Below are 14,121 nucleotides of genomic sequence, written 5' to 3'. Positions count from 1 at the left end.
GCTTGAAAATGCCAGTCTGGGTGTGAGGATTCCCACGTGTGTATCTGCAGACCCCTCAGTCCCATCCAGGGCTTTGCCTTTAGACTGGGCTTAAGGTAAGGAAAAAGCCTTTAGAAATTGTGAGCAGCACCTGTTTGCTGAGACAGCGAAGAAGTGGGAATCAAAGAGTTTCTAAGCTTAAGTCATTATAAATACTGATAAAATTATACATTTGACCCAACATGTACCCTGGCGTTCTCCTCGGTTAAACTTTCCACATACAAACCGAGCATAGTTGGTCTCTTCTGCTGCAGTGAGTACGCTGCATCTTAGTTCACCGCCTTTCCTGCTGATGTTTAGGGAAAATCACAGCCTCTGCTGGATGACTGCTTGTGTTATTTTTGTAATGTAATGTAATGTTTCTGCTGGTCATTGAACATGTTAAAAGATCTGCTACTTAGAGATTTGTATATTAATCATTCACTTTATTTGGTTTCGTTTTGTATGAACTCAAAAGGTATCTATGAGTGACTTTATGGAAGTCAGGAGACGAAGGTGAGAAGAAATGCAGCTTGCTTGGAGATAATGTTTGTAGATTTGATTATCATGGAAAACGACACTTGAAACTGGAAAACGCAACCACCAAAATTGGATTGAAATAGCAGAATCATTTGTCCTAGCTGTTTGGAATCTCTTAAGCATTAAAACCTAATAACAATAAGAAGATAAAACAGGAGAGGAGAATGTGCAGGTAACACTAGATAACCGGTAATTCAGAGCGATCTGAGGAATGTGTTGAATTTGGAATGCCATTTTCTGTGATTGGGATGCAGTTAAGTGTTTTTTAAAATGAATGGGAGAAAGGGTTATGATCCATTCACTGGATAAAAAGAAAATTGTGTATGTATCTGAGCATGCAACACCCCGCTATGTATATTTGCATTTACTTAATGAGTACCTTGCACCAAGCAATACAGGACAAAAGTTTTGGTTAAAAAGTGCTGTCATCTTAGTGAAATAGAACCGGAATAGGAGGAAATAAGGAATGAATTAGTATTGTGATCACCGAGACCCACTGATGCTGTAGTAAGCTGCTGTTAAATAAATGTTATTACAAGGCTCAAACAGGCTCTTCCTACTTGTAAAATTTAGAAGAATTAAAAGTGCAAGTTTGAAAAACTGTGTTTTGCCAAACATCACTCTTAAAGATCACAAAGGGGCAGGAACCACGCTTAAGTGATGGTGCATATATTGAAAGAAAAACATAAGGATATTAAACATAAGGATAGATGGAGAGCCCATTGGCTTGCCTCCTGCTGTGTAGCAGATGCTTAGGAGAGAAATCCTAGAGTAGGTTTCACCAGAGTATCCTTCCAGCAGGCATCCATCTGTGCACAGATACCGGTCATCCATGATCGTAGAGGAAGTGGAGAAACACCCTTGTTGTGTGTACATATAAGAATGGGCCACTTTGCTCTTCTAGACCACTTTATTTCCACTTCAAAGTCAGTTGTGAGCATTGGAAAGTCTGTGTCATTCTTGGTTTCTTCCCAGTGTTACAACAACCGAGCCGCATCATCATTTTTCACGTATTCGTCCTGACAGAAGCCACGTGAGAACAGCAGGCAAGTTTTGCAGTGGAAGCTGAGGCACAGTTGTGCCTTGGCATATATGACAGGGAATGTTAAAGGCAGGGCTTAAGCCTGAATTTCGCAATTTCCAGGCTCCAGAACTATTCCCGTTATGATCTTGTCCTGCTTGTGTCAAAAACTTCTTTTAATTCATTTAGCCCAGGCACCTAAATAAGGTTACCCATGTATGCCTTTTGTATATGCTTATCTCGTTCATCTCGTATCACAACTGTAATTTTTTCCTTCACAAAGGAGACTACTTTCAATCTTAATTTAGCCCAAGTCATAAGAGCTTTCAGATAAAAATACAAGCTCCCCTCTCCAACAACGCCGGTTTTATTTTTGGCTGCCCTTCTGTTCTATTTAGAACAGTGGACACTTGTAGCATGAGGACAGAGATATTTTTCTTTAAAATCTCTCACAGCAGGTGAGTGTTCATAGAACACTTAATTGCAGACACGTGTTTAATAATTCATTTTTCTCAAACCTGTGTGTGACTCTTTGGAAAAATAGCATCCACGAGAACAGGAGGATCAGTATGATTGCCAGTTTCTGAATTAAAATTTTTGGATGAAGTATATCTGATGTGGGCGCGAAATGCTGAAAAGCATCAGGATTCGTTTTAATTCTGCCATTTATTTTAAGAAACCATCTAATGATGTGTCTTTGAAATAAAACAAGGTAATATTTGGGTATATGAAGCATATTTATGTTGGCATATATTATGTTTCAGCCACTTGAAGTTTTTTGGCCCTTACAAAATTATAAGCAAGCGTCTTTTATGTGACCGGTGTGTGCTTAATGTGGAGCAAAATACAAGGATCTGTGCTAAATACTCATGAACCAGCATCATTTTTCAAGGCTCTGGCTGTTATTCAAGTCAGGTAATGCAGATAATATGTTACTTCTCAAAGGCCATGAAAGACACCTTGCCAAGTTAGAGGGAGGCTATGCCTCTGTGCCTTGGCCTGGAAGGAAATCTGACAAAAGAGACTTTTCTCCCTGGGAAGGCCCTTTGGGTTCACTGAAAAGCCGCGCAGCCTAAAAACAACAGATGCAATGAAATGACTCTGAACTCTTCTGAAGAAGAAAGTAAAACCTGAAGAAGAGAACCGAGATGTTACTACTCTGCTACAAATGTTTGGTAGGGCACATTTTATAACAGCTGCTGAGATGGTTTTCAGATTTATAGCAGTTGTTTCACAACAAGCAAATTGTCCAGAATAGCAGAGAACAACAGTGATTTTATATATGAAATGTGGGTGAGAGAGGTGCATCTTCATGGTTGGGTGGCTCTCGCTCTGCGTGGCACTGCAGGAAGGCTGAGCCAGTGGCTCTGCAGTTGACCAGAGGTTCTGCCTTTGAGGGCTTCTCGATCCCCTCCCAAACCCAGCACATTTGCTTTTGCTGGGGAGGGCAGACAACAACCGTACTGGTGCATGCATACCTAACTCGTCTGCTCATACTTCTCTCTCTGGCTTTCTGTACCCGTGTTCTTGTGGAGCTCTTAAAATGCAATTCAAGGGAGCCTTTCTTCTGAAAGCATCACACACCCTGGCTCAGCCCAGGACTCTGCGTGAGCTTGCTGCTGACTTCCAGCATGGTGCAGCAGGCTCGTGTGTGCCTAAATCTCTGCTAGTATCTCTTTCACACCATGAGGCCTTCCTTGTGATTCACTTTATAGGATTATCAGGGATCTGTGCTTGCTCAGCAAGTGGCTTTTTCAACACTACCAATTGTGAAAGGGAAGTCCTTTTCTTCTGAAAAAATATTTTTTTTTAAAAAAAAAGTTTCTCAATGGAGAGCGTGTCTGAGCAAGCTGTTATTTTTCAGCCCCTAGCTAAATAAGATGAAGCCTATTTCTTTCTCTTGTAAGAAAATACTCTGTTTTTCACGGTCTTCCTCCTCAGAACTGTGTTGTTCCCATAAGCTCTCTAGAATAATTTAGTTAGAGCTTTGGAGCGAAGACCAAACAGACGAAATTTCAGCCAAGAAGGTGAAAGTTTTCCCGTTCTCCTGCCTGAAGCTTATGAGTGAATAGAAATGTTGATAGCAGTAATTTCCACTCCCAGTGTGGTGGGAACTTGGTTATGAAGTGAGGAGCAAGAATTAGTTTAGAGGGTGAGGACCAAATGTGCTCCGGGGTTCTGACGCTGAGCAGAGAGGACAGGAAGAGAGAGGCTGGAGTTGTTTGGACTTGGAGTTGTCAAATGACAAATACACCAGTCTGGAGCTGTTACTTCACGTGGTGGAGTAAGCGAAGGTGGGTGTGATGGGCACCTAGCCAACCGGCACCTCTCCCTGCTGTCACCCAAGACTTGCTGAGGAGGTTCTCTCTCAAGCTGATATTTTGCAGATTTGTCTTTGGAATCTGATTAGTCTTTTTTTTTTTTTTTTTTCTTAAAACTTTCAATAAAAAAAATCTTCAGGTTTGCCTGATCCTTAGGTCATTAGGGAAGACAGGATTTCGCTGCGAAAAACATTTGAGTTCTATTTATTTGTAGTTTGTTTGAACAACAAACAGTTAACTTCAAGCTTTGCATGTGCATAATCCTCAGTGGAGCCTCTGGTCATTAAGAATTTAAGAGGGGAAGAAGAAAAGGACTAGGGCACTGGTTAAATACTGTATTTTCAGTACATCCTTATTTTTTTTCTGGCTATATTTTTAGGGCTACCCTAAGAGTGCAAGCACTCAAAACAGGTTAAAAAAGACTGCTTGGACCCTCACCTGGCCCCATCCCTAGTGTTGTTACTGCTGCCCTTTGTAGGTAACTGGTGATGTGCCCCCAGCAGCCTCCTTGGGCAGTGGAGTTATGTTGGTGGAGGTGTGGAGGCAGTCGACTCCATTTAACATGCATTTTCCACAGACACTGAGATTTCATGGATGATCTGTCGCACTTCTGTTAGCTCTCAAGAAGATCTATGTTTGGGGATTTGCTGTAGCAGTTACCAATCGGTATAAAAATATGCCCATGCCTGACTCGATTGTCCTGGGCCCAGGACTTGGGATTTTAGGTTGGCTTAATTAGTACTTTCCTTCCATTTCAAAACTTTAGGGCGTACAAACGTTTAAAATGGCTTTGTAGAAATACGCTTTCCCAGACTGTGTGAGAATTTGGCTTACGTACAGGTGTACTTTTGTGACCAGTCTCAGTGGATTTAGATGGTTTCCGGAATCAGTGTTGCTCAATTTAATGTGCAGGAGAAAAAGATTCATTACAACAATATAAATTCAAGCTGAACAAGGCAGCAGGATTTTTAGGTTTTACTGCTTGTGAACATTCAGTTTCCTTTTGCTCTGGTTTTTAATAGTATTGATTTTTTTAAAATGTACAAAAGTAAACTAAGTCAGTGTGCGAGCTGGGGAGTAAGTGTACAGTGAGAGATGTAATTGCATTGTATTCTTCAAGGACAAAAGTTTTTTTAATTCTGTCATACTTGTCATTTGAAAAATTTACAGTATTTTACTAAGATCACAGAGTAAATAACAGAAAATCAAAAGAACAAATCAACTGCTGAAATGCAATACAAGGCATCAGCTCAGCACACTGCATAGCAAACAGTCAATCACACTGCAATCACTAGCAGCCTGAACAGTGAATTAACATTTCACTGAGATAGATGAGGTGAATAAACACAGATATATGTAAATATAAACTAAGTAGAAATAGACATGATTATAGATGAGTAAACATGTGAAATCAGCATCAGTTACGCAAGCACACTTAATAATTACTTGTTGTTGACATCAGGATGATGTGCCAAAGACTGCAGACAGCAGCCACCATGTCATAAAAGGCCTTTTCTGGGTTTTGAGATATTTTCTTTGTGCAGTCCTCAGGGCTCCCTTCACCGAGGATGGCGATATTCAGTACACCTGTGTGTGATGAAGTTCTGTGGTCAGGTCTGTGACGTTGCTTCAGAAGGCTGTTGAGGAAAGCGCATGCATATCCACGCTGGTGTGGACAGTGCCGACCTTGGTGGATCCACTGTCTGCGAAGGCATTTTGGAAATAAAGCCAAGCAAGCAGCAGGAGTCGAGGTCAAGGCCCACAGCTTAGCATCTCGGCTGTGACCTCCAGATCGCCTGGGTTCAGGGTTGGCGTGTCCCCTGATGCCTGTGGTCTGTGTGGGCGGTTGTTGGGCTCCCTAGCACATGACTGCAGCCCATGCTGAGTATCTGATGCTGCAAGTTTTGAAGGGGTCTGCTGGCCTGCTGCCTCAGGAGTGGAGTCCCAGCAGCCCCTCTCTGCTGCGCGTGTCCTCAGCTGGTGGTTGCTTCTCCATGTAGTGCTAACTGGTCTGAAGCTTCACTCTGAAACTGTGGTGGGTTGACCTTGGTAGGCTCCCAGCTGCGCGCTGGAGGGAAGTACCTGCTCTGTCATGGTGTCCTCGTGGGCTGCAGGGGAGTCTCTGCTCAGGCGCCCAGAGCTCCTGCTCCCCTTCTGACCTGGGTGCTCACAGGGCTGTTTTTCCACACTTTTTACCTCACTCCTCACTGCCGTGAGGTGTTTTGCCCCACCTTAAAACAGTTGCCACAGAGGCACCACCATGACGAGCTTGACTGTGTCCTCCTGTGGGGCCGTTGTGGAACTGGCTGTGGCTGGGGCAGCCCTGACGTCTGTATCCTCACAGAGACCCCCCTGCAGCTCCCCCCGCTGCTGCCTTGACACCCACACCCCATCCAGACAGTGATGGTGTGCATGTCAAGCAAGAAGCCTCTTGGGCCCTCAGCGACAGCTCTCGTCTGGTCCACACGCGCTGGAGTAGGGCAGAGCCTGGCCTCCAGGCTTGGTCAAAAGCAGCAGTTGGAGCATGTCACTCGGTCGAGCTGCCAAGCATGTTGAGTCACCCCGTGGCACACTGTAGGGATGGTGAGGGGCTGCATAAGCACTTAGCCTAGGTTAAACCAAGGGCAAAACTGGGATTAAGGAGGGTCCTGCAGTTTTAGGGCAACAAAGCTCGTGAAGGGTGTAGGGAACAAGTCTTATGAGGAGCGGCTGAGGGAACTGGAATTGTTTAGTCTCGAGAAGAGGAGGCTGAGAGGAGACCTTATCACTCTCTACAACTACCTGAAAGGAGGTTGTAGTGAGGTGGGTGTTGGTCTCTTCTCCCAAGTAACTAGCAATAGGACAAGAGGAAATAGCCTCCAGTTGCATCAGGGGAAGTTTAGATTGGATATCAGGAAAAATTTCTGCAAGGGTGGTCAAGCATTGGAACAGGCTGCCCAGGTAGGTGGTGGAGTCCCCATCCCTCGAGGTGTTCAAAAAACGTGTAGATATGGCAGTTCAGGACATGGTTTAGCACGCATGGTGGTGTTGTGTTGATGGTTGGACTTGATGATCTTAGAGGTCTTTTCCAACCTCAAGGATTCTATGATTCTGTGATTTAGCAAAATCTTCAGAGACTGCTGTTCAGGGGTGAAGTTGTGCTCTGCAGCTTCAGGTGCCGGGTGCCAGCTTGCGGCTGCTGAGGCGAGGCAGAGGCACCATCTTCCAGTGCCCCCCTGGCTTGGTCTGATCCTGCCCTGAGCCACTGTGCTCTCTACCCTGCTTGGAAAAGAAGAAAAAAGAAGGGGCTTTCTGCAAGATTATGGGTCTGAATCTGCTCCGCAGAGGCTCTGGTGACCGCGGGTGCTCGCAGGGTTTTGGGTGCCGGTGGCTGGAGGCAGGGAGGGGAGGCGAGCGGGATGAGGGGCAGAGCAAGGCCCTCTGCCCCTGTCAGGGGCTGCAAGCTGCCAGACTGGCTCAGCTGTGACTTGCAACTGCACCCTTCGCATTTTAATCTCTTATACATGAGGAAGATGCATTTAAGGATTGTCTTCTTTTGGGATCGCTGAATCTGTATCCCTCCTAGATCGGGGAAACTCAGCCCTCAGTTCATCAGTAGCTTAGTGTTTAAACCACCTGGGCTTACAGAAGTCGCGCCTCTCCCTCAAGGACGTATTCGTGGACGTGTCCAGAATGTGAAGACATGAAACTCCCACCAGCTCCACTACGGACATTGGTTTGGTGTCTTTGGGCTGAAGAGGCTTCTCCTCTCCCTCTGGCCCCTTTCTGCATCCCAGCAGCTGTCTCGTTTGTAGGTCAGGTTCATCTCCGAGGTGGTCAATCAGAATCGTGTTTGAAATGCGGCCTCAGTGTGAGTGGTGCGCTAAATGCATCAGGGGTGGGCTCTGTTAACTTCCTCTGTGGAGTTATATGTTTTAGTGCTTTATAGGGATACGAGATCATCAAACACTTCTCTCTTGGACAAAGCGATGTTTCAAAATGACCCTTGGATCACATACTGCCAAATTGTCTCGTAGAGTGAGTGCAGAAGAAAAATATACACATTCAGCCTGGATGCCTAGTTTCATCCATCCAAGTCTGTGATGTAAATCCAGAAGACACAACTGTATTTTCATGAAACTTCTTTTATTGATTATTAAAATGCTATGTGATACATTTTTTTCATTTTTGCTGAGTCTTTCAGGCCTGAATGTCACTTTGGTTTCTTTGCTGACTCTCACTTTCAGTGATTAGTTTCTTACCAAGCATAGGCCAGCCTGTGCAGGTTTCCAAATACTTATAGACTGTAGGATTTTTATGTCAGTCCACATCTAAAATGAAATTAAAGGTTGTTATTTGTATACTTAAAACTGTATCTGTTAATTCTCACGAATGTCTTAACAGCTTTCAGAAAAAAATGGCAACGTATGGTATGTTTTGTAGGTTTGGTGTGTCAGCTGTTCTGTAATTTCCAGTGCTATGACCATGTTATAAACGTGCAAAAATCCATTTATTAAAAAGAATAAACTGTAAAAATGGTTCTAAATTGTCATATAGCTGATTGAATGCTCAGGGGGTTGGGGGGAGCCCTCTGTTGCCCTCATTTACAGGCAAGCCAGATGGACTTTATTCATTTCAAGAAAAAAAGGTACTCGAGCAGAAACTGTGCTTGTCATGTTGCAGTCTGTGCTGATTTTGTGTGGCCAAGGCCATTCAACCCGGATTTGTAGTAGAAGTGCCAATTATCTTATAATTTAGATTAACATGACACATTCCTTGCTTATCTGATGTTGTGTCCTCATGGGGGTAACTTGGTTATTTTTCCAGGCAAGCCAACATTCATGAAAGCTCCTGAAGATCAGATTGGGATTTCTGGAGGAGTGGCCTCTTTTGTGTGTCAGGCAACAGGAGAGCCCAAACCTCGTATCACATGGATGAAGAAGGGGAAGAAAGTCAGTTCTCAGCGGTTTGAGGTAATTACAAAAAATAAACATAAAAATTTGGTAATCAAGCTAATGCTTGCAGGTCTTAATTACACAATAATTGTCATTGCAACCCAGGTATCTCTGCATCACTACACTACAGAGCCTAGAGCTTTAGAGTAAAGTTACCTTCCCTGCATCAATGCAGTCCTGTAGAGCAGGGGTTGTGCTTTGAACGTGATGCTGGAAGCACACAGAAGAAATCACAGAATCACAGATCACAGAATGGTAGGGGTTGGAAGGGACCTCTGTGGGTCATCTAGTCCAACCCTCCAAATGCTTCTTCAGGTGGGATACTGGGGCTTACACTGAATTGGGTGGCAGATAAGAGTTGGATCTAGCAGTAGTTTTCTGTTTTCCTTGGGAAAATGGACAAGGTGCCTCCTTGGCTCGCTAGCCCCAGTGAAATTCGACAATGGGATGCCAAAATCCTACTGGGATGCATTCTAGGTGACGGCTACTGCCATCCCTTCTGCAAATGTGCTTGGAAGGGGAATGGCGAAGTCATCTTGAGGGGTAATTTCACTTCTCTGTGAGCTGAAATCTGAGTGAAAGGAAGAGGGAAGAGCAGGTATCAGAAATGCTTTTGAAAAAGGGTTCATATTTTAAATAGCAAACACATTTTCACTGACTTTCTCCACCTTTTTCTCCACTTTTCATTTTTGGAGTTGGGTTCTCTTCTCTATAACTGCCCTTGGAAATGTGACCCTTCTACCATTCTGCTGCCTTTCCTCTAATCCGGTGTCTTTGATGTTTTTGCTTTTCTGACTGGAGCACAAGATGACTTTGCTGCTCAGAATGGATTGATTCAAGTCACCAATTTTAATCATAATTTTGTATGTGAGCAGAAAACCTTGATTAAAGTAATCAATTTTAATCTTGTTTTACATTGTTATTTTCCCCTAATAAAGGTTAAGTTTTGTTGTATAGCAACCATTTACACGTTTTGATTTATAAGTAAATACAACCTTATAGTGAATTTGGTGCTTATTGTGGCTGACCAGAGTGCTATGCCATATTGTGTGCATTTATACAGGTAATTTCATACCTTTATTCACATCAGTTTTGATACATATTGAGGTATTTTTATTGTTTTAGGAGACAAAATATTTTTTTTTTAATTTTGTTAGATAACTATTGGTTTTACTTCACTATTAGGCTAGTCTTTGTTTGAAGGAATATTGGAATTCACTTGACATGGGAAAAAAATCTGATGTACACATGCTGAGATATTACACAGAAGAGATATCTGTTGTTAGCAGTTGAACAGCATTTCTGGTCTCAGTGTCTGCCAGGTCCTTGGTAGTTGTAGCTCCCTTCCTCTCACACAGAGTGTTAGTTCAAAGGACAGTAAGGGCAAAAGAGCTTTTCTGCTGTTTCATCTCATAGCTTTTTAGTTCTTATCGCTGAAGTGGATTAATCTCTGCGTCTGACTTTGTCTTAGTTTAAAATATGGCAGTAGCCCTGTCCTGTGTAAAGGTTGTGGAAAGTTTAGCATTTAGTTACACTTCCGTATTTAATTTAAAACTGAGTATTTAAAAAAACACAATTTAATTCCTTAAAATGTACTGTGGTGATGCTCATGTTTCTCTGTCCTGCTGCTTGACCCCAAACCAGGGTTTTTTGCAAGCGGTTTCTATTACTTAGAACAGAAGGGCTATTCCTTCCTGCCCGAGGAATAACAGATTTTCACTGGTCTTGGGTATGTTTTGATTTCTTCCTATTTCTCCTATCACTGCAGAGTCTTGTGGCACACATTGTTTTTCTCCTGCCTGCGCTCATTTGGTCTTTCTCCTGTGAGCAGCACTCCTAAACAGGGCTCTTGAAAGCAGGGTGAAGGTTTTACGTGGGGGTAATGAAGGTCCTAGGCTGAGGTCCGTGTGTCTGGAACAAAGTATGGCTGAGTCTCTTCATCTGCCCCCGCAGTTCCCAAGTGGCAGGAGGGAGCCTTGTGCCTTTCCCTCATGCGGTCACCATCTGCAGCAGAGTTCAGATTTCCAACTTTTGCTGTGCTCAATAATAGCAGAAGGATGAGTTTGGCATTAACGGTGGCCTGAGGCTGTGCCTTCACAGCCTTGCCATTATGGAGTAGCTTATTCTGATCCAGCTGCAAACTAACAAATATCTCTTTCTTCTGTGTAGAACTTAGAGTAATGCATGTTATAGCTTAACGGGATGGATGGAAAGGCAATGATTTATTAAGCACTTAATTTCTTTTGCTGGGGAAGGAATCGTAATTACATCATTGTCGATCATGGCAGAGATGCAAAGTACCCAGTGCTGAAGGATGTTAAAACCCCTCACTTTCTGCTGGAGTTAGCATGCACTGTAGGGGCTCAAGGTTTTATTCTAGTTCTGTTGCTATTTTCCTGATAATCCCACAGGAGTATATCATTCTGCTCTTCCATCAAGGTGAAAGTTGGCACTAAAATGCTATCAGTGTGATTAGTAAAACCATTAGTGCAAATATGGCTCAGATGTTTTAAATCATCGGATCCACATCTTTATTACCAGGTTGATAATTTGTCAACCTTAATTGATTCATAAAGAACCTCGTTGGATCTTCATTTGTTCTGGCCTCCTCAGAGGACAAATATGTTCTTGACTCTGAAATTTTTGCAGTTCTGGGCTTGGAACGCTTGACTCATTGCATGGTATTTTATAGCTTACAAGGTTTGTTTTGGATTTTGGTTTTTAACCCCTAGATTGTTTTGAATTTCAGTTTTTGTTGCAGAAGATATCAGTAAAGAAGTGCTTTCTTTTCATTGTTAAAGGTTATTGAGTTTGATGATGGATCAGGATCAGTTCTGCGGATACAGCCCCTGCGTGTTCATCGCGATGAAGCTATCTATGAGTGCACAGCAACCAATAGCGTTGGGGAGATAAACACGAGTGCCAAATTAACAGTGTTAGAAGGTAAGTGCGAAGTTTTTTCATGCCTTAGGTAGCAGAAATCATGGCTTTAGCTTTGGTAGCTACGTGTTGGTGTGGTGCTTTTAAATGGCATGGTGATATTCCAGCTTGGTTTGGAAAAGCTGTGTTCTTCCTGTATCACTTGCCGTAATTTCTTCTAGTGATAAAACTTAGTGTTTTTGAGACAATTGTGAAGGGGTTGCAGGTTCTGAACTTTCTTTTAAGTGTTTTAGTTGTATTGTCTGATTGAAGTGTGTCATGTGTAACTTGGAGGGCTAGCTGTAGAAACATCTGTATACTTTTCTCATGTGTTTGCTTTGATATAATACCCATCTTCAGGGTATCTAAGAATTGTATCTGACAGAAACGTAATGTATGTTGCTGCACCTTCTGGATTAAATCGGCACAATTCTTGAATAGGTTTTCGGGTGACTCTTCAGATTTTGGGTTTGATGTGGAATTTAGCTGGGTTTACTTTTCACTGTAGTCACAACTTCTTATTCTGTTTCTCCTGTTAAAGAATAGATTTTGATCCTTGTCTGCTATATGAGCAGGTTTTATTGTGCTTGCTATGTTGTTTCTTCTAAATGGAATGTTTTGTGGAAGAACAGCATGTTAGATATAAAGAGGCTTGTGATCAGTTCATGATTTTTTTTATAGTAGATTGTAGAATTATTGTCTGCTTTTAAGGAAGTGTAGTTTTTTTCAGCACATCAGTGTGTTGTATTATTTGTTTGCATTTAAGATTTTGTAAATGTACTGAGATGGTACAAATCCAGGGCATTTGACTGAATAGATTTTTTTTATTTTTTTTTTTTTTTTTTAACTTGCATTTACTGAGACAAGCAGGAAAAGGCTTAGGCAGATTGCTGGGTCTGTATGGACTGACGTGGAAACTTTTGAGTAATGAAAAAACTAGACTGAAAAGCATGCATTGTTGTAAGATTTTGAACCAGAAGAGACTGGTTATCCCAATGGTGAGTGTGCCAGCCGTACAGTACAAGTTGCCTATTGTCCCTTGATCTCCCATCCTCGTTTATAGCATAGAGGTAATCATATTTTCCTCTCTGCTCTGTGGGAAAGAATACATTAAACAACTGTAATGTGCTCGGGCACTGCGGCGATGGGAATCGTAGAAATCATTCAATACCTGATGTGGTTGTGTATCTTGTTTCTGGAGGTAGGGCATCTTTAGAGGAGCAGCTTGCTCTTCAGTAGTGGCATTACTAAGAATAGGGTAACAGGTAGACTTGAGAATTATTGGGGGAAAAAAAATCAGATCCTTTTTGTTACTTCTTACCTTTGCAGTCATGTATGTGAGTGCAGAAAGCTCAGTGGAGCTCTTTCAGCAGTTTACATGCAGATCTGCATTTAAATGCTTCTTGCAACTGTATTTTTGTGATACTAGATAACTTGAATACTCAACTGTTCAAGCACATTCTTGTTTCCTTTGCTTGCTGTTGCCTTGATGTATCTTAGATATGTATGCACACGCACACACACGCTAATAATTTATTTGCTCTGTGTTAAAATGTTCAAAGGTCCACGGAGACATGCATTGCATAAAGGAGCACAATGGTATATCTTAGCTCCGTGGTGCTCCCGCTGATTTCCTGATGAGGTAAAACTTGCAGACCACCACATAAATAGGGAATGTTAGGAAACACCAGAGGCAGGAAAAGACATGCGCGTGCACAGTTGAAGAGCCACAGAAGCAAAATTTGCTACCAGTCAGACTCGGAACCTGCTTTTCTGTTTGGAAACTTCCTTTAATCGGGAGTAAGACTAGTTTAATGTTACCCTGTAAGGTCAAAACCACCTGGCTGGGGGGCTGTGTTTCTCTCTAGCTGGAGAGTATTGACCCCTTGCTGAGCACTCTCATAATGGGCATAATTAAGAAACATTTTCTGTGTAAGAGTTCGTGTGTGCTTATGCATATAGGGTTGTGAGCTTGATTACAGAGGATGAAGAGCTACATGTGCTTCTTACGTTGGCTTAACTGACGAAGGTGATGAGTTCTGTTACAATGCATCTGCATTTAAGAAAAAACGTTTTGCATTTCTCTTTTCTGAGACTATCTATGGGCAAGTCTATTTTTTTCAGTCATGCTATCTTACTGTTCTGTGTTGTCTGCCTTAGATTATGCTGTTTCTGCATTTTGGGAGCATGAATTTTTTTTATTATTAATATTCCTTTGTTTGGTTATGTGTTGACGAAGTGGTTATTGCAACTCAGTACCCTGATTGTGGTTTAGTCTCAGCGGCCTCCAAAAAAATAGTGGTGCCCCACCTCTCCCTTACACCATCACTTCCCTAACATGAATTTTGTAGAGGTATTTGAAAATGAC

The 14,121-nt window shown here is 42.5% G+C and overlaps 1 protein-coding gene across 14 annotated transcripts in view; it reads left to right on the top strand.

The window, feature by feature from the left end:
- Positions 1-14,121, top strand: part of PTPRF (protein tyrosine phosphatase receptor type F) — a 391,478-nt gene that overhangs the window by 180,962 nt on the left and 196,395 nt on the right. For all 14 annotated transcript variants that reach the window (XM_075424695.1, XM_075424691.1, XM_075424694.1 and 11 more), the window contains 2 exons: positions 8,707-8,852; positions 11,636-11,777. In XM_075424695.1, the coding sequence (XP_075280810.1) occupies positions 8,707-8,852; positions 11,636-11,777 (288 nt within the window). The remainder of the gene's footprint in view (positions 1-8,706; positions 8,853-11,635; positions 11,778-14,121) is intronic.

This window comes from Opisthocomus hoazin, chromosome 6, assembly GCF_030867145.1.
Source record: "Opisthocomus hoazin isolate bOpiHoa1 chromosome 6, bOpiHoa1.hap1, whole genome shotgun sequence".
Lineage (NCBI taxonomy): Eukaryota > Metazoa > Chordata > Aves > Opisthocomiformes > Opisthocomidae > Opisthocomus > Opisthocomus hoazin.
This window is presented reverse-complemented; position numbering and strand designations above follow the sequence as displayed.